General features: G+C 40.0%; 1 protein-coding gene across 1 annotated transcript in view; it reads left to right on the forward strand.

The window, feature by feature from the left end:
• The window catches only part of tgfbr3 (transforming growth factor, beta receptor III), a 72133-nt gene that overhangs the window by 15363 nt on the left and 31265 nt on the right, over positions 1 to 25505 (forward strand). The window contains exons 3-4 of the mRNA XM_042417332.1: positions 7650 to 7837; positions 21616 to 21753. Coding sequence (XP_042273266.1) covers positions 7650 to 7837; positions 21616 to 21753 — 326 coding nt within the window. The remainder of the gene's footprint in view (positions 1 to 7649; positions 7838 to 21615; positions 21754 to 25505) is intronic.

The raw sequence follows: 25505 nt of genomic DNA on the forward strand, positions 1-25505 counted from the left end.
GTGCTTGAATCACAAAGGAGGTTATAGTCCAAAAGGAGCTTGCTGAAAAGTATGAAAAGTGTCTAGTGACATCACTGCCTGGATCTCACACTGTTGAAATAATTCAAAGTGTGTTGCCTTTCAGCGTATTTATACAGTTTCTCCCTCCTTAATTTGGATTTACAACGTTAACTTCCTGTCTTACCTCTAACACTATCACAGTCAAGCTTAAATGCATTTTAGGCCATGTATAATAATAAAAGGATATAATCAATATCTTTTTACAGAAAATAAATTCCTCTAGTGCATGGTCTTGTAATGCCATATCCAGTGTTGCTGTTAGAATCAGTCTGTGTATATTTGGTGCTAATCCCCAAAAAAGGTATAACCGTAGAAATAAACATTTAACTGGGGGTGGTTAGGAGAAAAAGAAGTAGGTTAAGGCTCACATCAATCACTGGCGGTAGCGTTTCATGTTCATGTCCTTTACTCATTGTACAGAATGAGTCACACTGCCGGGAATCCTGGTCATGAACTATGGAGGAAGGGACCACCGTTAAAAATGTCACCGATGCATACTAAAATAACGTGCTACTGTTCAGTCAAGGAAATGAACCTATGTGTTTATTGCAAAGTAAATTTTAAGTTGAATTTATGTGAATAGCAATGATATTTCAGCTGCTTGCAATGTACACATTTGAACTGAACTCCAGCACTTCAACTGAAACTTCAACTACTTTTACCACCAACATTTCAACTAGAGCTGCAATGATTTGACGATTAAGTGGTTAGTCGATCGATGAAATTAATCTGCAGCTATTTTGATAATCTTTTTGAGTAATTTTTTAAGAAAAAAATGCCAAAATTCTCTGATGCCAGCTTCTCAAATGTGTGTTTTTTTAATGATGATGATTGGTTGGCTCAACTGCTCTCATATCTTTCCCTACAACTGATTTCATCTCACTCTCCAAATGGCAATTCAACTGCTTTCAGCATATACGTGTCAACGTGTTCCACTGCTTTCATCTCTTAGTGTTTGACTAGGAGTTAAACTTAGTTCCTCACTGATGCTTTGATTGATATCATCTCCCCCCAGTGCTTCACTTTTACTTCACTTCCTTTCAGCTTTTTCAATTCAACTGTTACTTCAACTATATTCACTAATACTGAAAATTAAACCTCTTTCAGCTCTTACATTTTATCTTTAAGTATCAGACAAAAGTGGCAGAGTGGGCAATTCCAACGGGGGCCTTACTAACTGTCTCTGACTGTGACCACCCACAGCCAAAGCAGCTTAATGTGGTGAGGGAAGTTTATGATCTGAATAAGTCTGTCATTTTTTCCACATAAGCTAAAAAAAAACTTTCACATTCCACCACAGTCCTCATACACCAGTACACCTGGTCTTTACACATGACATTTGTCACTCTGTACTGTTTGTTGCCAGTTTTGATGCCTTCCACTTTCACTTTGAAGGTCTAATTTTGAAACAGAACTTGTGAAATTCCTCCTGTCTGATAAAATACATAAATGTCTTCATAAATGCAATGATAATGGTTAAGTCACAGCATCTTGTCTGTTTATGATTTTCTCTGACACCTTTCACCTTTTGACTGGGATGGAGTGGGTAGTTTGTAAGGGTGTAATAATGTCCCAAGCTGTTCTGCAGGATTCAGGATACAAACACGTTTTGACGCATCCCACTGCTTATGTAAAGCCTGATCTATTTATGATCCTTTGTTTGTTTGCTGCAGGTATGCCAGCTGTCAAAAATGCCCCACTGAGCTCTGTTACAACACAGGAGCATCTCCTAACGCACAGGGTCAGTGGATGGTACCACTATGTTACCACCCAGTCTAGTTTCATATCTTTTCTGCTGTCAAAACAGTGTCAGAAATCCCAGTATGCAAAGCTGAAAGAGCAGATTTGAATCTCTGAAAAGAGTGTGTTGAATCTCTGCAAGGTTTTTTCTGAGACTCTTACTTAACTAAATTTAAAGTTTTGAAGAATTGCAAATATTGCACTTCATAAACATATTTAAAGAGATTCTGTTCTTACTTTCAAATTGTCAAATCCTACTTTGAAACTTTTCAAATACCAGGCAACATCTTAAAAAAACTACTTTTAACCCTAATAATCATAGTTTCAGATGTGTGAATTGTGAACAGATTTCACCTCACAGCCGGGCACCCTGCATGCAGGGGAGTTGGAGTAGGGCAGAGCCTGATGGGCCATGTTGCTGGCTGTCATGTCCATGTTAACATGTGGTCCATGTGTCTGTTGCTGATTTAGCCTAACACAGAGTCCTATGTGTTTCCAGTGTATAAAATGAATCAGGATTTAAAGTTAAGAAATGGGTAAGAAGAGCTCTTCGGCCTTTTACTGTAGTTGGGTTCTAGGGTCAGTTTGTCATGGTTGACTGATTGAGATTGATGCACAGTAAAATGAAGGTATAGGATCATTTGTACAGTATTCAAAAATCACAGATCAGATTCTGCCAGATCTTGAGGAAATTAAGCATCTCACAACTTTATTCCAGTATATTCAAAATGAATGTTAAGCTCCAAAAACCTGCAGCTCATTTGATAATAGATAATTGTCATGTAATTTGCTGAGATTTGGAGATATTAGTTTGTAATTTGGTACAGTGGTACCACAATATTGTGGTAAGCTACAAGCTACAAAAGTGCCTGGATGGACACAATGTCTGGATTTGAATGTTTGGATAGACTAAAGTTGGATTTACAATCTCTGCCATGCATCTTAAATACAGCTGCTACTTCAAATTTCTCATTGTTTATCATCTCATTAAAAGAGGCTTAATGCATTTTAGAGATTGCAATTACAGATGGGGTAGCAGATTGACCATCAGATTTAAGTGTATCTGTTGGGTTAAGGATGTATTTGCCGTACAGTCTCGGGGGGCTCAGGCTGGACTTGTTTTTCACGCAGAGTGAACAACAGCTTCTCTCATTCCTCTGCTGTGGGCGTTTGGCCTGGCCAGTGAAAAGGCACTAGTAGCAGCTGGACAGGACGTAATCTGTACTCCATCGATGACCGGGGAAACAGAAAGATGGTTGGATAGGTGGGGAGACAGAAGCGGGGGAGAAAGGCAGACAGACAAGGTGACAAAAGACACAAAGCTGCGGCAAGTCCAACAGATGCAAGCGTTTTTTCCCTCACTATAACATATCTGTCCATGGAGATTGTATGCTGATGGCAATAGCATATGTGAGGGGTTAGAACTGGTTTCAACTTGATAGAAAATCTACATGACAGGTGAATGTCTATTGTCAATTGTTCTGAATCATTTTGAAGATTCTAAGGATGTTTTTTTCACATAGACGAACTATAGATCATTATAGAGAAACTAAGTCCCTATAGCTCATGGTTGAGTCATTTGCAATGAATAATATGTGTGAGACTTTTATCACTCTGATGTAATAAAATAAACATAAATGGTTCTTTGAAAGCATTGGTGACGCCAAAAAAAGTTTCTAGCTTCTAGCCGGGTTTGCTTCTGCGCTATGAGACCCACTGAATATGTGCAGTGTTTCTCCCGCATACATTGTGATGACGTCACAGATTTTTAAATTGCTTTTCTCAGCTCGAGGAAAGTTTTACAAATATATCAAAATTTCATAATAGAAAGAGCCAACAGTCAACAGTTTTACAGGTGTCTCTTTTACAGTGGTGGTCTATGGGGAAAATGCTTTTTGGGCCGCAGGGGGATTTTTCGCTGCAATACCGCGAGTGACCACTGGGAAAAAGTGGCTGCAAGGTTGAGCAGCGGCGCCCTATCCAGCTCTTATTATAAACAAGTGGCTGTCTATTGGTAGCCCTTGTTGCTAAGTGTTTTACATGTGTTGTTTGCGTTGTCCACTCATATTTCGGATTGGATTCAGGCTCAAAAATGTTTTTATGTATTTGAGAAGTTTCCATTTCATGTATAGTAGTGAAGTGCTGCTACTACTATTTTTTAATGTGGCCTCCAGTACAATCAGAACAGAGTGGGCTCATTGGGAGGGGGGCCTTAAAGAGACAGGAGCTAAAACGACCAGTTTCAGACAGAGGCTGAACTGACGGACTGTGTAAAGAGCCAGTATGAGATAAATAAGGAGTTTAAACTGTATATCATGTTAAGATACACCAGTAGAACCCCACCTAATCAATATAGACCTGGAAATGTACATGATACGTCCATTTAAGATTTAGATAAATCCTGTGTTCAAGTGGAAATTCAAAGTATAGGGATCCCCAAAACATTAGGATTTATTCTCTGGAAACCATGAGACTGCACTGAAGATATGAAAAAATCCAAACAGTTGTTGGAGATCAACCAAAGTGTTGGTCATAGGGATCATTTGTCCAGATGGTGGGGCTAGATGAAAGGTCAGCAGGTGACCAAAACGGTTAGGAATCATCGTCTGGGGAGAATGGATTTCTTTTCCAAATTTCATAAAAGTCTGTTCTACAGCAAGAAATCTGAACAAAAACTGATCAAAGTATTGAATAGACAGACTGACTGATGTTGCCTCTCTTAGGCTTGGCAAAAACATTACTATGAAAACTTAAAATGTCCTACTTTTCTATCCATGTGATACTCTTTTCTCCCACATGCCTCTCTTTTCTTTTGTATTTTTAAGCAATTTAAAGAGTCAGATTCTTGCCCAACAAGTATTGTAATCTTTTGGCAGTCTCCCAGAAAGAACTACGTTTTTCTTTGTTTGTCTGGCTGTTGTTTGTTATTCTCCATGTGTGAGGGGAAAAAGTGAGTTGGAGTGCCCTCAGACGTGTTTGTGGGAGTGAGGCGTGATGACATGGCTAGAAAGGGAATTGGGTTTTGGTCCTTTGGGAGGAAAAGGGAGGGAGGGGAGGGAGGGGAGGGGGAGTCAGTGTGGGGGGTAGGTGGGGGTTGAAATACTGATGCACCACAGGTTTTTGCTATTAAGCCTTGTCCTTTTTATTGCTATTGCCAGACCTTGCCATGTTTTAATATATGTATACTCCCAATAAGCGTTTCAGTAATCCCTCTGAGCTCGCAGTGAACTCGCAAGTGACAAGAGACAGCACAAAGTCCATGCTGAGACATCTGTCAAGGGCTTGGGATCTGTCTCAAGAGACAAATATTGTAACAGTAAAGCTTCTGTGTTTTTCTCACAACAAGGAGAGGGGAGGTATGCCATATATGATCTCTGGCTTTATGCTGATCTAACATAGGCTTATTGGACAGTGAGGAAAGAGAAAACAATAGCTATGTGTTCTGAGCATAAAAAAACAAAAAACTTTCCCCCCTAGCTTGTACCCCACTGCTGAGGCACAGTGTTTTTTGAGTCAGTTGGGGAGAATTTAACATTGTTATCTGACTGTCTTTCACTTAGACTTTAATTATTTCCAAATGTTCCATCTGATTGCTATTGGCAACCCTTGCATGTTTAGTGTGATGTGTTTGAAATGTGAGCAGGCCTTTGGCTGGCACAAGGCTGTGGGGTAAAACACAAGCTCTGACCCCGAGGAAAACCTGGCCACAGACATTCTCATAGTATACACAACTTTCTAATGGAAAAGAGCTGTTTGGTACCTCACTCAAACCTCAGCGCCTTGTTTTTGTGCCCCCCCCTGACTTCATGTGAAACGCCTGCATTCTTGTGTATGTGTGTAAGTTACACCCCGAATGTGTTTAAGTGGGTCATATGGATGTAAAATGTAAAGGAAGTTTACACTGAAGACGGATCTCAGGCTGTGGTGAAGCTTGTTAACCACCTGAAAAGCTTGCGGCTGATGAAAAGGAAATGCCGTATCATGCAAGAGCAAATGTGAATGTTAAGTGCAGTCGTGTAAACATAAATCAATCTATGTTTAACTAAAGTAGCCCAGGCATTCACAGATCACTAAACTGTTAAAGCTGACTAAAACACAGATAGAGATGCAACAGACTGGACTGCTGTGTCTTTACACCCTGCTTGGTGCTGCTCTGCTTAACTAACCAACTCTGTCACTGTTTTTTGTAGTCATGGCTGCGGTGATGTGTGTGACTCTAGAGAGTAAAACATCCGTAACGCTTTTTGCTAGTAATGCATCAATGACTAATGAAAACACCAGATAATTAACCGTTTGTTGTGACTGATGCAGATACGATAACGCATAACATTACTCATACATACAAAAATGATAAGAGGCCAATAAAGGCTAACTTTTTAGTTTGACTAGTTTATTTTCCCACTGTCAAATGTACTGTAAGTTTTCATAACAAAGACATGCAAGAACCGCTCACCCTAACCCTAACCCAGATTTACTCTTAAGTGGCACATTTAAGAGGTTTAAGAGAATTTGTGGCATTCACCAATAGAAATTTCTCCCTTAGAAATGAACGCAAATTCATGAACAGTTCGATCTGTCGTACACAACATGGACATTGCAAAAAACACTCGTTTGACCTCAAATCATATTGCCTTAACCTGAATTAATTTGGAGTTTAAATATGATACTCAAATGAACTAAAATAAAATATATAACTAAGACAAATTTCTGTAGTTGTTGGAAAGAGCTGCCTTGGGGTCTTTCTGCAGGTTTCTGTCCCTCCAGTATCATCTTCATTGTACCTGACAGTGTAAAAGGGCTTTGGGCTTCTGACATTTGCTGCAACAAAAATATGTTTTCTTTGTAGGATATGAGGAAGAAGGGTAGGATAACTATTGGCCTGAATAACAAAAACAAGTGAATGTGAACATGAAATATGGCTTTCCCATGGAGATTTAATGGGGAAATCCCCATCTCTGACATGTGACCCTCTTAAGGACTCCTTGCAACAGTGATTTGCTCATATCTTCGGTTTTGTGATACCCGCGAATAAGCCTGCTCAGATGTTTTGATTGTTCAGTGAGTTGTACAGAATGACTTGTAGAGAGTTGAGCAGTGTGAACTGGATCATTACTGTAGACCATGCTGACAGGTTTGCCACCTCAAATTGTCCAGGAGCTTGTCACATCTCCAAGGCAACTAGTGAAGGCCACATCTAATAGCCTAGTTAGTTACAGGCTTTACAGTCAAAGTGCACTTAAAGTGTGAAGTCTGGCTGTCCTTCTGAGTGATTAGGGAAGGTCAAATTTGACCGTTCAAGGAAAATAAAGTGGCTGAAACTGCCTTAAGGGGAACATAATTGGAAAGCTGTGTGTTGATTAGATTACATGTCTCACACATTACTCAGCCTATAGATGGTCAGACTGAATGACGCTACATTGTTCTGAAGGAAGAACTTACATTATAGAGGACTGAGGACTGGGTAGAAGGGTCAAAAGTTGTTTTTTCAGGATGAGTTTTTACTTAAAAACATGCAGCTCATCAAATGTGATGCAATTTTGGAATTGAAATTACTCATCTCAAACTAGATATTGTATGTCATTAGTACACTCCTTACAGGTCATTGCAACAATAAGAAAGATTACACCATGATAACATTTCCACTTTTCCCAGAAGAAGGCTTTATTTCTTATTCTACTGTAATACTGACTGCATTCCTGCTGTACGTAATCTTGGCCAAGGGATATTATTGTGCACAAGTGCTCATATATGAATTACATAAAAGTTAGCATCATGTGAGACATGACATTTGAATCCTGAACATACTGAAGCATTTGATTCTTACAATATTCTTCTTTTCTTTGCCGCAGGGCCATTATTTCGCAGCCCATGTGAGTTGCTGCCGGTGGGGATGGGACACCCAGTGCAGGCCATGTTGAAGAGCTTCACCGCCCTGTCAGGCTGTGCAAGCAGGGGCACCGCCAACCTCCCTCAGGAGGTCCACATCATCAACCTGAGAGGACTTGCTCCAGAGGGACCAGACAACACCCAGGCAGAAGTGAGTCATCGCTAGTAAAAGATACCAAACTGGAGCTATATTTTCTAGCACCATAAATAACTCCTAAGCAAAACCAGTCAAGATTAGAGCTTGGACCAAAATAAATAGAGTTGTGTATTGGTTTGTCAACATTACATTAAAAATATCCCAGTGACGGTGAACTTCTGTTGCTGATGAACAAAAAAAGCTAACTGTCAGTTAGCTAGATTGCGATGACACACAGCTAATAAGCCATGATAGCTTCTTCCATTATAGACTCTTTGGCTCTCTGTCCCCTCAAAAGTCAGTACTGACAAGATGGCTTGCTATTGGTCACCGGCGCAACATTTCACCGAAGTTGAACTTGATATGAAAAATTTGCGCAGATCCACTTAATCCCCATGGGGTGGATTCACTGATTGCAGTGGTTCATTTTAAATGAATTGATTTTGCCTCATTTTTTTTTAAAACGCCGGTGTGACTGAGCCTTAAGACATTATAATCTGTTAGATGTCATTGTTATTGGAGGCTCCATAAGGTACAGTAAAATCACCCTGTTCCATGATCAAACCTGATTATCAGATGGGCTTACCTCAGCCCATCTGACACATAACTTTCTAGTGGATGAAAAAAAGGAAGACAGAGATTAGTCATTTAAGTGGTGAGTATTTTCCAACCACTTAGTTGTTTTGACAAAATCTCTTTAGTGGAGTCATTCAAGCTGTCAGCACTTTTTCGAATAGTGTTTCAAAGGTTGGTGTCAGTTTTAAAGCCACTCCCTGTCCTTAGGTGTTGTACTGCACATTGCATGGAAGGACTCCTCCAAGTTAGCAATAGTTTTAAGATGAATCATGAGCCCACGGCCTTCGTTAATGCTGTGTCTGGATTTTAAACTGCCCCAAGTTCCCATCCCCCTCAGTAACTGCAGTGCGAGAAGCAGCATGTATAGACTTGCCATAGCAATTTTGCTGTCTAAACGTTCCCGAGGCCAAACACATATACTGAAAGTGTGTAAGTGTGCTGCATCAGCAGGTAAATAAAGAAATTACTCTCTGGTTTCAGTGGATCTGTAGTGATTATGAAGGTTTACTACATGCACATGAGTTCTGTGATCACAACAATGAGAAGGATTTGTCTTTTGTTGAAATCCGTCATGATCACTGTATTAAATGAAATTTAGATGAGTTGAAGCTATACAAGTCCACTTACAGGACCTCTCAACTTTTCCCTGCATGATAGAAAATATGAAATGTCAAAATTTGCTTTTCATAAGTAGCCTTAAAGATACGCATTCTAGTCCGTCTGATAAATTACATAATTAATATTGATTTCATGATGTTGTATTCTTCCTTCATGGCGGTGGTTTTGAATGTACACTGACTGCACGGTGGATGACCAGTTATAATTATTGAGAATGGAATGATTTGTTTCACGTACAAGGAAAAAAACAAGTTAGCACAGGCTTATGCATCTAACTTTTAAACGAAGAAGACAATAGAAACAGTCAAAAAAAAAATTGCTTGTGGAAAAAAATCACATCTGTTATTGGGAAGTACTGAAGTTTAACAAAAGCTCCTTTCACACATGCATTGTAACCCTGAAATTTTCTGGACATTATCTGGAGGGAGCTGTATGTGTGAGGTATCAGTCGGAATGAACATTAAATGGACTTTGCCCTCCCTAATACAAAGTCTGTGTAATGTCCGATTGAGCCCATGTGTGAATAAAGCAGTGAATGCTCCGGAGAATTCACAGTGAGTGAGTGGGCGTGTTGATAAAAGCTGTTTTATCTCTGATGAAAAGCTTAAAAATGCATAATTACAACCACAGCGTACTTTTTGCGTCATGCTCTGCCTCCTGCACACTCTACCCAGGCGCCTAAACCAAACAGAGTTTTTCCAGTGGGTCAGAACTCGTCTGATACGGACAATGACCACTCAAAGCATTACTGTTATACAGCAGATAGCCTGGTAAAATCTTTAGTTTGAGGATCTGTGAAATCTATCTCTTCACATCAACCTACCTAGCTTTTGGTAACCCACCACCTCCATGGTCAACTGAGAACTTATGTGGAGGAGGCAGAAATCCAGCTGTCCGTTCCCCTGCCTACAGCCTTGGCTGCAGAAGGTCACTCTGGCTTTGGTTGAGATTAGGTGGCCCTGTAGTAGCTTATTCTGTGACTGGAGGTTACTGCTTGTGATTAGATAAGATCCTCTAAAGGACACTTGGACACTCTGCCCACTCGTGCTCCGATGCTTGATGGCATTTCCACCTTAGTCATGGGTACACATCAGCCTGTTGGGACACAAGTTTAGCCTTCGACAGAACTGCGTTGGTGGGCGCACAGTGCGTCAGACTGTGGTCACATTGGTACATTCTGCCCCTGATCCTTTGTGACAGGAAGTGGTGATAATCTACATATGATATTCATACACAACCCAGTAGAAAAAGAAATTACACCTTGAAACAACACAGATCTCAAACATTTAAATTCCTTCAATTAAGCACATTTGTTGAGGGATGTTCTCACCTAAAAGCGTGTGAAATAAGACAAATTTGTCTCTATTTTTAAGGCACAGTTGAACTCCTTGACTGATTTTTGAAAAATATGGTTAAATATATAGCTTTTCTTACTGGGAATCCACATCAAAAGGGAGATAAGATTTCCAACTTAGACTAGTGTTCAGCTGTCACTGTCTTCAGGACCAGCTGCCCATCACACATGTTTCCTTGATTTGATGAAATGGAAGTGTATGTGTTCTGTGAGACGGGTGAGTGTCCTGTTGCAAGTCCATGGGTTTAGATCATCTTAGCCTTAAGATGCTTTAGGGAAACGGGGCTCAGGACCGTAAACAATAAAATACTCAGTGGAGGTAAGTAAGTAAGTAAGTAAAGTTTATTTAATATAGTAGCTTTCACAGAGCAGGTCACAAAGTGCTTCACAAGAGTAAAAATTTTTAAGTAATGAGACCATAAAAATAGTACAACATAAGATACAATAAATAAATGAATAAATTGAAAAGGTAAGAAATTCAAACTTGAATGTTGTATTAAAGTTAGTGTCTGAGCCCTTAGAGGGGCACATTCTTAATTTTTGTAGTTTAGTCCATTTCAGTCTGCAGATTTGGAAGCGTGCAATTGATTTCACTCTCAGTAATGGGTCTTTTCCCCTGTTTGCTTTGGCACATGTATCCTTTGCTTATTTTCTAAGTCAGCAGAGAGGTGCCCGGTCAGTCTGTGATTATGTAGATTTTCTCTGAGCTCTCCTCTTCACCTCTCCTGTTGGGGGAGGAAGTGGTGTCTGGGCCACAGAACAGACTGTATTTGGATGTTTTGAACGATGGCCTGCAGTACAAGAGGTGCCTGTGGCAGAGCTTTGGTTGTGCTGGACTGGCTGTCTGGGTCGAGGGGCTGCTGGAGAGAACACGATGTGCCTTAGTGACTCTTTACTAAGTGACTGCAAAGCAAAGCCTTGACCAGGTAGGGCAATAAATCTGCTACTACGCATTGTGCGCATGGGCTAATACAGACAAGGGGGATCACAGGCTGAATTACAGGCACTTTTATATACACACAGGCACACACACACACACACACACACACACACACACACATCCTGCAGCTGCAATGTGTGAGGCCTGCTTCACATCGCTTTCACATCTATGTGTGAAAGTTGCGGCTTGCAGTTTGTCCATATTTTCCGTAAAGACGTGAGAGCAGTGAATTGTTTCCTGCCTGCACCATTGAACCCATTTTGTATGGGTATTAACCAAGGGTATGAACTGTTATCCACAGAAAGAAATGCACAGCTGGACCTGACTCAGAATACACATTTTGGCTCCTGGCCAATCTCCACACCAAAGCTGACTTATTAAGTGCAACAGAACACCTCAGTAGTGCCTGTGCATAGCGCTTCGTCAGGCATATACTCACATTTACAGGGCTTGGAGTGACCATAGAATAACAGACCAGAAGGAGAAAGTATGCTAATCACTCTTTCAAGAAGCCTAAAGCTAGAAATACCCATGTGGTGTACAAGCCATGTGTTCAAATCTGCTGACGTTAATGTATGGCAGTCCTTAATTAATTAAAAGTAGAGTATAATGATAATGTTTTCTATCATTGATAAAAGTATGATCTTTGGAATCACTTGTTTTTAATTTAGGTGCTGCTTCTTTTAAATAATGAGTAACAACAGCTGTTAGGCTCTTGTGTCAACATAAAATAATTAATTTGGTCTAGGGTTGCAAGTTTTCTCTTGCTGAATCAATTGACTACAATCAGCTTCCTGACAACTGTGCTCAAGTACAGTATCTAATTGCCTGGTGACTGTCCATAATTTCCACTGGTGCGTGACTGTTTAGTCCTACTGTTGTAGCACTGAAACATGGAAACATGGTAAAACAAGAAATTAGTTAGTTTTATACTGATAAATTCAGAAATTTATATCATCATTTGTAATTGTAATGATTTCATGACATGTTTAGGTGCAAGTTTGAAGAATACTATAGTCAGGTTTCATGATATACTGTACATCACATTGCCCAAAATCACAAATTTATGTCTATGCTAGGTGCACCTAGCAGAGTCAACCTGAAACTACAAGATTTTAGTCTGTCTCCAGAATCAATTGATCCATTAGTATTAGATGGCCTCCATTTCTTTTTGGAGACAGATTTTGGTGGGTAGTTCAGGAAAAAAGTTGATTATGTTATTCCTGTTTCTTATTTTATACTAGAGCTGATGGTAATCATGGAGCAATGGTAGACCAGTGAGTGGTACACTGGTGCATTTTAGTCCATTTTCATTTCTTGTAAAACCTGAAATGGCGCCTTTCCCAAGACAATTCCTTTAAAAACTGTGCAATTTCAAACTTTTTTTTTTTTTTATCATACTCTGGTCTATTACTCAACATGCCCTTTAAAAGTGGACTGTTTGTTTCATAGACTCCCAACTCTTTCTCTATAAAATGACCAGTGCTGACTGGCTCGCCTGGATAGTGTTTTTTTTTTTTTTTGCTTCTTAAGTGTTATTCACATTTGGCTGAAATAAAGAGTGATGATTTCTTTAGCGTCAGTGGTCCTGATCAAAGTAACAGAAGCCCTTTTCCTCTGTAATACCCATGTGGGCCTCTAAAGGAGAGACAGGCCAGACTGGAAAGGCAGTAAGCTGGAATAGGACTAGTAAAGTGACTTTTGGGCTGGCAAGTCATTGTGAGGTCTGTGAGTGCCAGATTGGGGCTGTGTGTCTCAGAGGGTAATGATTTCATCAAACAATGGCCAAATAATTTCAACATTTTCACAAAATTCAACTACATTTTATAAAAAGGCTCTAATCTTGTGGAGTAGAGAACAAACGAGAGTTCCAGTCAGAGTGAGTTGTGTGGCAGACTAAACTTACTGCTCATATTTCATCCAAGATTTGAAGTCCCATGGGAGCAAAATATATTTTGGTGAGCTGACTATTGACCTGAAGGTGTTGGTGTTTTGCCACTTAAACTCTACCAAAACAATGACCTCACCCTAAAGTGGTTATTTCTGTTACTCCAGCTCTGGTTCAACAGTGTAGGTATCAAATTTGAACATTTTTCCATATGCTCCCTCCGTCACATACCAAAGTGGCCTTTTGCACCCTGCTAACAAGCCACCACCGCGTTTGTGTTGATGCAGAGCTTTACACTGTGGCAAACTCCGGATGGTGGCGTTTCCCCAAGTGGCTGCAAAAATGTGTCACAAAAAAATAAGCAACTCAAAAAAGAGGCATACAGTCGGATGACAGGGTAAAAAATAAACAAAAGGGGCCGGTGATATCTCGAGCCGGCCATCTTTCTCTAATCAGTTTACCAAAGGCAAACATCAAACACTGCCACTGGCTCTGAATCAGGGTGAGGCAGAGCAGATGATTGTTTTATCAGCTGGAATTCGTTGATATCTCTGACTGTGTGAGTGACTAGCTGGAGGAGCTCACCAGGCACAAACAGCTGGCGAGAGCACAGTGTCAGATATGAGTCAAGCTCACACTATAGAAGTTCAGCTCACACAAAGCCAGCAGTGTTTTTGTTTAAAATTCCTTTTGGCCTTTTGTATGTCCTTATACTGTTATCAAATGTCACACGGTTTTTACTCACTAGGACTTATCTTCCCCCAAGAAGTTCTCTCTCTGCCCCTGATGTGAATACATTTTATTATAAAGGTAGAGGGATGTAAGGGCTGAAGTCAAACTGAAATTTGAGTTGTCCTCATTTTTGTGTAAGGAAATATAAAATACAACAATACTCCAGCTATTGTGCACAGTTTTCCGTTTTTCAAAAGGGGATGCACCCAATTTTGGACATTGTTTATTGAATCAGCGTCTGCACTTCAACCCTCTGTGTGGGCGTTTCCCTTGGCAGCAGTTAACAACAACCAAGGGTGTTGCTAGGAGACGTGCTGAAAACTATCATGGTGCTACTGACCGGAGAATGTTTCTTTTTAACCCACAAATGATGTTACAAGATGTTTTTTCCCACTTTCTTAATAAGCCCACATGGTGATGATTATGTGATTTAAGACACCTGTCCCTGAACAACATGAGCGGTCCTCCCAAATACTGAATGGTGTAAAGTGGAAGCTAGAAAGCTACTGTAGGCGAGCTTTCCACTCTTAAGTGGAAACTATTTGGCTTGCTGACATTAGCATTGATTCACATGAGATGTTGATTGTTGTTTATGTTATTTTAACACAGCAGCTCCCACACAATCATGTGTTTTCATCCCACATTGAACAAAGCCCCCTCCTTTTTATAACATGGGACAAACACACAAACTAGCTAGCGCCAGCTGCAGGCAGCAACAGGTAGTCCTGTACTGCCCTGTCTCACAACACAGAGCAAATCTAGAGTTACATGGGGAGTGCTGAAATCACAGAGGGGACTGAGCAACAGCTAATGTCATCCCCTGTTGGTATTTATATGGTATTAATATTGCATAGTGGTAATATTACAAACTATTTTTAGTGCCAACCCACACAGATATGGACTAGTTGCATATCTGTGTGTTACAGTTCTTGGGCTGTCAAAACTGGCTGAAAATGATGTACAATTATTCCTTTAAAAAAAACACATTGAATACCTATTTTGCGCATTAAGTCTATAAGAGGGCAAACCAATACAACAAGAGACATAACTACTTGTATAAGTATATTTATTTCAACATAAACATGTCTTTTAAAAGATCTGCATACCTACACATTACAAAATAAAAAAATCAAATAACGTCCTGCACCCTAAAACTCCATTTAAAGACCATAGACCACTCTGTCTCTCTCACTCTCTCTCTCTCTCTCTCTCTCTCTCTCTCTCTCTCTCTCTCTCTCTCTCTCTCTCGCTCGCTATCAAATGAATGATTTGTAATTGTTGTTATTTGATAGCCTTATTTTTATACAGGTTTGATAATATTCATATTGATTACTAACGTATTACCAAACATGAACAGACGTTACCTTGAAGTGCGTTCAAATGTGACATTCTGCTCATATATTTTGGCTTGGGATATGGCCCAAATGACTGCCAGATTATATATATATATATCGGGCGAGTGCACGGGGGCACCAGCCAACTTGCAAATAGTTTTCATGGTCAGAAACGGCAGATACACCTTTTATAAAACACTTGATTTAGCTTTTATTTATCATTATTCTTATTATTGAGAATAAGAATATGAATAATAAGAAAACAGTTGAAAAGTAGCCGTTGCTGTGCATCTTTCAGCACCACAGAGGTGTGGAGAGAGTGAGAGATGCTGTTTATTTCAGGAATAACATTAGTACACTTTATTGCTGATAGAAAATATGTTCAAAGACCATTTTACTGATCCACCCTCCTGTGTGGAATAAATACACTTCATATTCCTGAGTGCTACAGTTCATACATTCTTTTTATTTTCTGTTTTACAAAGGCAAGCAGCAAAATCAAGTCCTTTATAAATGTTGTAGCCTATCTGCCTTTTCTAAAAAACAAACTCTCCTTTCTCCCCCCACCAAGCCCACAAGATTCCTGACCAATGAACAGAGTGACAGCTCCCGCATGGCTTTTGTTAATACATTTTGGTTCACTTGAAAGTTTGCCCTGTGAAACCAAACCCAACCAAAGGAAAAATGCAACAAAGTGGCAACTCATCCACTGATTCAGACCAAAGTGAAAACTCCCATAGATTGCTCAGAGTGCGGATCACTCTCTCGGCAGCCGAGTTGGGTTATGAACTCTCTGCCGTCGTTACCACACGGTTGTTGAATTATTTGCTCGTTTCACCTTGACTAACATTTTCAATCAACGAAAGTGACGTTGTGTGACTCCTGTCTGTCATGCAGTGCATTCGATGCAGAACTCGCCAGGCTGTCTGCCTCACCAGTCCCTCACAGTTTCAGAACATCTGCGGCTTGGAATGGCATGAAACTCTCCCAGTTAAATCATCAGTCCAAAAGATAAACAACTGCATGAGAAAATATTTGATGCGTTGATAAAAAGTTGAAGGGACAACAAAAAATTCGGAGTAGAAGTTAACTACAACTCCCAAGGTGCTTTTCAGAAAGAAACCATGCTTAAAATGCAGTCACATGCACCGCTAACGGCAGGTGGAAGCTAAAGATTCTGGTGTTTAGAAAGCTGATTTTACAATCCGCAGCGCAAATCGGTTTTAATTTCTGTGTCACTTTTGGGTGAATATAGCTACTACATAAGCGCGTCTTGTTTACAACTTTGGAGACAAAGTGTTTCAAATTCATTATTCAGATTCATGCCTCTGACTGGCTTCTTCGCCATAGCAACAGCAGGAAAGGCCTATGGGTATTGTAGTATTCTTAGTTTGTATTCCGTTCGACCTTAATTTTTTTACAGTGTAATCTCAGTCCATCCTCCTGACCCCCCCCCCCTCGATGCTGTGTTGTTTTCTTCTGCATGTCCTGCCATTCTGCCATATCACTCAGAGATCCCTATCCGGAGGCCCCGTCTCACTTTGACGTCTCTTCGGGCTGTTTTTTTTCTTCTGCAGTTTGGCGTTGAGCTGAGTGCAGACTGATTACCATCACACTACAGGGGAAAGGCTCCAGGTATCCCCATCGTGCTCAAATATGTGGGTGGCACTGATAAGAGCGGTCAACAGGTTTTGTTCCGCCTCCACTCCGTCACCGAGCTCCTTTGCCCCAGCTCTCTTTCCCGCTGTACACCCTCAGTGATCCAGAAAGAACCAAGATCCAGACAGACAAGACACACGCATACACACACATCAGATAACACGGCATGATTGGTTCCAGGCAGTGCTCCTTTCTCCTTTTGTTGCTCAGTCCTTAGCTAGCCTTCTTTGTTTTCAACTTTTGCAATAAAAGACAATGTTCCAGGGTTCAGTTTGCTGTCTATCCAGTTTAGTTTGTCAAGTTGTTTTTTTTTTGTTATAATCTTGGATATCAGTCTTTTTGAATGCATGATGATTCCCATTTAAACATGTAAGCCAGTCATTGTTATTATTCAGACACTGCAGTAAGTTTATATTTCATGTCATGGAATACATTGTGCCGTCTGTCTTTCTCAAGTTGATTATTATTTCCTGGGAGGGAGAGTGTGTTCCTAGATTAGCTTTACTTTTTGGCTAATTAAAGGATGTTTTGGGTTTTCTCTGAATCACCAGGGATCATCAGGCACTTAATTAGCTCTGTCAATAAAGGAAACTCCCTTTTCCTGCAAGGACACTAAGCAGCACTGGTACTGAACCCTGACTGCAGGATGAATGCTGGCTGCATCGCTGGACACAATATTTGACTATGAAAGTATCACATTACAATGTTGATACACAGTGTTTATGAAACACACTTGAGACTAAGTGTATTTTAGCTGACCTGGAAGGTCATGAAATTGCAACCACATGCTCAAGACAGGACAAACAAATCACCCATTACAATTACACTGTCACAGGCATCAATAGCTTCTAAATCTAACCACGCGGCGTCATTATACTATAAAGTCTTGTGTTTGATTTATCATTTGTATTTTTGGTCCAATTGGCAATGTGTTTGCTGTTGGAGCTGATTTAGAGCTTAAAGTTGATGCTGTATTGTTTTCTTTTTACATTTCCATTGTTTACTCATGCTACCACCACTAATGGTATGCTGTGTGACAGGCCTTGCTTATCCTGCTACAGCTGTCGTCCCTTGTGTGGAGTTTAATTTCAGTAACGTGATAGGTCTAGACAAGCCTCCATCCTTGGCTGCTGGCAAATGCGGCCCATAACTGTAATGGACCTTGGACCCCAAATCCCTGTGCCAGCTTCCTGATAATCAATCAGGTGTGGCCTTCCGTCCCCGGCAGACCCTCTCTGCAAGGCCCTCTGACGGTAACTGCACCAGGGACAACTCAGCGCCACCTGATCCTTGCGAACACCATTAGAGGTACTTTGATGCCTGGTGTTTCTGCACCTCTTCTCTCCACACCCTGGCTGTGTGACAAGGCCTGTTGCTATGCATACCAGTCTAACCAAACCTCATGACGGCAACTCTGTGGGCAGAGATGAGCACCAGCTGCTGTTGAGTCCCGATCATCGCTTACATTATGCAACCCAGCTCTGGTCAACTTAGATTAAGATAGTATTATCAGTGTTTGTTTGCTAAATCTCAAATAACAGCAGATAATCACCACAGTTTTCCCTTTTTCACTCTCAGCTCCTCTTGGCATTTCATCTCCTTAGCGTTCTGTTTATGCGTGTGTTTTCAGGTGACTCACGTCTTCTGGAAATGTTTCTGTCTGGGTTTAAAATTCCTCATCTTTTACAACTCTCTCCCTCACTCTCATTCTTTTTCTGCCTCTCTCTTCCATCTCTCAAAGCCAGGACCTTAAAGCCAAGCCAGGTATGATTATATCTTGGTTGTTGTTATTCCCAGAGGTGTGATGCACAGACTTTTTCCAGAGTCTAGGCTGAGAGGGAAGCAAATATGCAGAAAAAAGGACAGCAGAGAGTCTCTGAATCACCATCTAGTTTGCCTCATAGATAAGTGTTCAGTAATTTCTTCCATTTTCTTGTCTCTGAGGGACTTTTTAATGATTTTTGCAGCACTTTCATGGACCACATCACTAAACACTCTCGTTTGTGTTCCTCTCCTCTAGGGCTTACATCTGTGGAGGACTGATAATTAGGCTTTGATGCTTCATGTTCCCTCTGTATATGCTGCCAGTGTCTCTTTTTCATTATATGGTTTTATGTAGTGTCACAGTGACAAGTCTTTGAACACAGAGTAGTGTCTGTCAGAAGACAGAATTCACAGTTTCTTGTGTAGAATAAATTGCCACAGAGTTAGACAGAAATCTAGCACACAGTTGGCTTGGTGAAGTGTGTGTGTGTGTGAGGGGGAGATACAGTGAGGTTTTGTTCATTTCTTGCCTACTGACAGTTAACAAATTTAGGAGAACATCTAGTTGCATTTTTTTCTGACCAATATTGCAACTCAAATTATCATTATTGTCTATCAATTAACCTCAAGGCCTGTACTGAATATGGTAAGTTTGCTCAAGTTCACAGTTCACAATCTCACCTGAAGGTCAGTTTAGTAGCTATTCTGGAGTTTTGGATGATATCACAGGATCTTCATCAGCTGATGGAGTTTGCTAAGTTGCCATGGAATTGTAGATGTCCAAATTTCTTTTTTTTTTTTTGTATTGGCTTAAGGTTCGTTTCAAGCATAATCACATTTCTTGTTACACATAATCTTGTTTTTACATAAAAGAAATCAGATAAAACAATGCAGCTGCTTGTTGTTGATTTCCTCCCAGGATTTTTAAAAAAAACTCTTATATTTGCCTTGTTCTCTGCTGCAAAAACGACCACTTTAATTCACATTGCATCAGTGGTATACTCTACTATAGTTTATGATTTTCATATAAACACATATTATCATTACAATTGAAAGTGGCCACCTAATACTGACAATACTGAAAAAATACCGGTAAGACAGTGTAACTGTTGTGTTGATATTGGACTGACCCTAGTGATAATCTTTACAGTTCTGCACTGCTAGCGAGGTCTTTATTCAGAGCTTTCAACATGATAAGCTGAAAACAATGATATGATGTGCTTAAAAGTTTAACCGCAAGATTCTGAGTACTGTTCACTATGTGCCAGCTGCCAGTAGTTTACACTAACGAGCTAGCTTGTTTAGATGATTACTTCACTTCACTTTCAACTACTAATGAGCCGGTCAGGTGATCATCCCCTAGATTGCTTCTCTAGAGAAAGACTCACCACTCTGCTGAACAGCAAAAAGACACAGTCCAGCCTGTCTTTTCAAACGCAGTAATGATACAGAAAGGCGCTTCCTCTGCCGCTTTGGCCAATCGTAAATAGTACAGACAGCGTGGAGAGAGATTATTAATCACACAAAAGAAAAATGTCACTATGTAGATACACTGTATCAACAGCAACAGTCAAGAGTTTTATTTTGTAGTTTGGTTAACAGTATACAGATATTACATAAATTGTTTACTTCGTCCTTTTGCAAAGCAGTCTATAAAAAAATAAAGTATTGTTTGTATGATTTATAATAATTGAAACAAAGAGAGCGTAGTAGAAATGCAGAGCGCCAGAAAAATGATATCTCTGTCTCGATAATATACTCACCGTAACCACATCCACACAAATGTATGGTATGAATGTTCTCTACAGTTTTTCATGCTTCTAACTCATTCAGACATCCCTAATATTAAACTGTCAACTCATTTTTACAGTCTCTAACGTTGCGATTATAGATCGTTTGTTCCATTATTAGCTTAAATGGAAACACAAGAGCTGCATTTATTGTAAAAAGCAAATGTGCCAATATTTTTGCCAGCCGTGACTGATTAAGTTTCTGTAGGGATCATTATATCATATAATGTGAATCCTTGTGGGATGAATTAATGATTTACAGACTTTTATCACTGACACAGAGCATGGGGTTAATGCGATTAGTCTGGGAATACAAATGGGGAGAAGTTTAAAGAAGAGTGTCAGACAGACTAACATACCCTCTAGACTATCAGTTCTCATCAAAGCTTGAGAGAGATGAGAGAAAATGTGAAAGGATGACATTTGTAACAATTTTTAAGTTTTGGCCAGTGTTCATCAATCATAAAGTACTATTTAAAAGCTATGCATGTCTGTAAAAGATGAGATGAGTTTGGGTTCAGTGAATGCAACACCAGAAACAACGAAACAACAGCTTAGAGCCCAAAACATGGTTTGGTTTGTTTTTCACAAACAGACAAAAAAAAAAAAGTATTTTAAAGAAAACCAAAGGCATAGTTGCATGCTGTAAAGATAGTAACAGAGACCTGCTACTTACTATTTTTTTCTCTGCTAACAAAGACTCCTCTGTGTGAAAGTTCAGATCCTGCTGAGGCTACATATCAGAGCTAAGCAAGTGCCTTTTAGGGAAAACACAGCATGCCGTCTTTGTGAGTTTATCAGCAAAGTGAGTACATAAACAACCACAAAGCCTGATAAAGAAGAACAATCTACAACATTATAGCGCTGCAATTACACCAGGATAGCAACTGTTTATCGGCTGATATTTTTGCTTACATTGAGTGAGCATGAGAAAATCAAAGCTTTGACATTTGCAACGGTGTAGCTGTGTGAAATGGGTTCATGTGATGTGCTGCGACTGATCTTGAAGTGAATTTCAGTGATTTTGCCTTTATCTCCTCCACAGTACACAGATACTGTTTCACCAGCATGTTGTTCCTTTATGTGACTCCAATCTCTGTCTCTTTTTTTTTTTTTTTTTTTTTTTTTGCCTTACCAGGTTGAGCTGCATCTGAAGCCCATCCAGTCTTTGTTGCGCCACCAGAAGCCCCTGGTCTTCGTGCTCAACTCCCCCCAACCACTGATCTGGAAGATCAAGACAGAGAACCTGGCCCCGGGCATCAAACGCACCTTTCATGTGAGTCCGGCATCACTAAAACCATTTAAATCCTACTTCCTAAAACTGTGTATTCATTTCCTCACAGTCTAAACTGTATTCCCTTTTCAGTGGCCCGTTTCTTTGAGTACAATATTAAAAATGATGTTAATTTGCAGAGGAGGACTTTCCACACTCAGGTTTTCCATAATAATAGTTTAACCTTGACTACAGTTAATGTAGCGTGGCTTCAATCTCTGCATACCCATGCATATTTTAATCTACGTGTACATATTTAGCTGCAGCTGTGTGCTACTCTCAAAACTGTGCAAATAAATTCTCTCCATTTATCTTTAGGACACAATAATTGTGGCCGTAGTTTTATATAGTGATGAACACAAATATGATTGTTCTGAATGTTTTTCCACATTCAAGCCAGTATCACTCCCTCACATCATGGTGAAAAGTTCATGTATCTAAAAAAAGATGAAATGTGCATTGTCAGCTTTATTCACACTCGACTCCCTGATAAAATGATTGTTTTCGCGTGTTTTGTGTTAAAAAGCACAAGGCCGTATCCCCACTGCCTCCCTCCCTTCTCTAAACAGCCCTGTTGATAGTTTGGCAGCTGTTCAAATCAGGCAGGGCGTATCCATATACCACGAAAACCCCTAACAAAGGGGAATGCGTGGTAGCAAACACTAAAACCTCTAAAACTCCGCTGATGCATCTGCTCATCTACTGAAGTAATGTGTGTCATCAATTGGTTTTGATTTGGTTTGAATCTTTTAGTGTCCAATCTTCAGTGTGAAGTGATCCAAATTTGTAATGTGTGCAAGACACAACTTGATTCAAACAAGAAGTCTTTGTTACAATCCAGCGAGGAGAAGAGAAGAAGAAGAAGAAGAAGAGAAGAGGGAGGAACAGTATCTCAGTTTAGTTGGAGTCAGGTCCCCTGGAGAGCCAGCCATATTTAGTAAAGGTACCACGGGGCCTCGCTGGGAAACTTAATAAAAAATGTAAAAATGGACTGCTTCAGTGCTCTTGTTCAAAGCCTGTGTATCACATGAGAAAATCATAGCAAAATAAGACCCAGAAGCCTCAGCCGTGGCTTAACTATACTATATTGCTACGAAGACTTTTCCTTTTTCCTTATATGCTCCGAAGGCTTTTCTGCATCTTTGGCTTCCAAGAAGTAATCATCTTCAACTGTATGATAACACCACAGCATTCTGCAAGAACGCAGTATCAGGTACACAAATTATTTCCATATGTGGTCGAGTGTTTTCTTGCTTACATCTCGTGCGCAAAACATCCTGCCTGTGAAAGCAAATGTGACACAGAGGAGAATATACATTGATTGCAAAATCCCCGTGTTATGCACAGGCTCATCTGCACACATGCGCACACACACATTACATAAAGAGCTTTGTGTTCCACTTAAATAGTCTCTTTGGCTCAGGGTTTTTTTGACATTTAGAACAGCTGGAGTAAAAATGTGAGTCTTCTAGACTTTTTGAAACTTTTTTAGGCTTATCTGACGTGTGACTTTCATCAAGCAGACATATATGTAAATCCTCACGTCTGCATCAAGAGTGATTACTGTACACTTGAAATGGTTAAAGGATAAGTTTTTTTACTCAGCATCCAAATAAATCTTCTTTTGAAGAGAATTCACAGAGAAATTTAGAAAATCAGTTGTTCTGCCCATAAAACATTTTTGAGGTCCCTGCAAAATTGATAACCAGTGAGTGAGGTGAAATGGACAGCTCCAACAATCTTTTTATAATTTTCTTGTGCTTGAGTGGGATCATAGCTTTCAGATAAATCCACAACCCAAAGACACAAGGCACGAGTGCCAAATATTCCTTTTAATTATTATTTCCTGTAGTAATGGCAATGTTCTCATGTCAAAAGAAATGGATGCGTTTCATGCAGATGGATGTGCATCTGGCCTGCTTGTGTTTTCTTAAGCTGTGATAATGTGTAGCCAGCGAGATGGGTGGTTTTTTTCTTTTTTTTTTTTTTTTTTTTTAGACCAGCAGGTCAGCATCATAGTAAATGTTTTCCCTTGTCAGTGGTGGCAGACAGGAAACAGCTGACAACCATCATTAAAATCTACAGTACAGGCGGCGCTGTTGCTGTGTGTCTAACAATGTTGGATCAGTCCTTATGCAGAGTAAGGAGTTTTCATGTCTTCATTATCTCATATTAAAAAAAATCTGCTTTGAATTGACTTTTTAAATGATAAAGTATTAGAGGAGTGTGCGTCTTCATTAATTTACAGTAGCTACGCAGACATTTATCTGACTGGAGCAAGAATATATTTTCTGAGTCAAAAGTGAGATATTAGCTTTCCCTGTTGGCCCTTCATTATGATACTTGTCTGACACATAGTTGCGGTTTTTCAAGTGGGGTGAGGAGAGATAAAGGGAATCTTAGAAGTGAAGAAGGAGGCCCCTGCAGTCAGACAAAGCTGAACTAATGGTTTTGACTGACTGCAGGGGCCTCTGCTGAATTACAGTAGGTGTTAAGTATTTTGTGTTTTGAGTGACAGCACCGAGCCCTCTGGCAGTGTGAGCTGTTGGTATATTCACCAGCCTGACTCCGCATGGCCATAACCCAGAGGAGTCCCAGACGCTGCTCCTCTTCTCAGGTTCTCTCCACAGCGACACCTCCTTAACATACCACGAAACTGAAATACCACGCAACATCCTTTCAACATCCCCCTTATTTATTGTCGCCACACCTGTCAAGCTTCCCGTTCTCACGTTTACCACTTGACACTGACAGTTTTGAATTTTTTGAAACAAACGCATCACACACATTGATTGGTCTCGAAGCAGACAAAAGCATTTCTTGTCTGTGACTGTTGATGTTTGTCTGCTGCAATAACAACTATCACCAGCAGATTTGATCAGCCGAGGCTGGCTAGCTAATTACATTCATTAACGTTCATTCCATGAGTTGGTTGACAACATTATCTCTGGTTGTCTTTTTTAGTGCTTCCAGCTAACTCGTTTTTAAAAAAGAACCCTGCGAAAGATATTAAATTTGCATTTTATGGCTATATACATGATATAATACTAAAAGACTGAGGCTGAAGCTGCATGTTCCAGACACAGAGTCAGCATCCTCACTGGTTGATATTCCATGTAGAAGACACTGCTTTTATTGCAGTGTAAAGCTTGTAAGTCGGTTACATGTGATGAGGGAAAATGTGAGATCAGACTGTTATTTCATTGTAACATAACCCTGTTTGGCTGCTTAGCTTATACATGTGTATGTGTATGTATTTTCAAACCATGTGTTTTCTCTTTTTACAAGAGAAAGGGCTTTTAAAAAGAGAACTAACTGATGTGTTTGGCAAATGTCTCAGGTAACACTGGCCAATAATAATCCAGTAACGAACAGGACCGAGCTGTGAATGTTAACCTAAATCAGTTTCCACATAGTGGGGAAATACCATTCAGTGAATGTGCTATCATGAATGGTGCTTTTTTAATGTAACTGCTATCCCCACAAACTTGGAACTAATGCTTTATAGTAGTAATACTACTATAGGTAGTATGCTAGTTACCCAGACACGCTAATTATTGAAGCTTACATTAGAGCTGATAAACACACTGTTAAATCCATTCCTTACACTTTTGCTGTGTCACATCACCTCGGAAAGCAGTCAGTTAAATTGAAAACTTGCATCAGACCCAACAAGTATGTACAATGATCACAGATGCCAAAACGTTGGTGTATTAGTCACCTTGCCAATTCCCACACTTTCTGATCTGCACTGT

The sequence above is a fragment of the Thunnus maccoyii genome, chromosome 7, assembly GCF_910596095.1.
Source record: "Thunnus maccoyii chromosome 7, fThuMac1.1, whole genome shotgun sequence".
Classification (NCBI taxonomy): Eukaryota; Metazoa; Chordata; class Actinopteri; order Scombriformes; family Scombridae; genus Thunnus; species Thunnus maccoyii.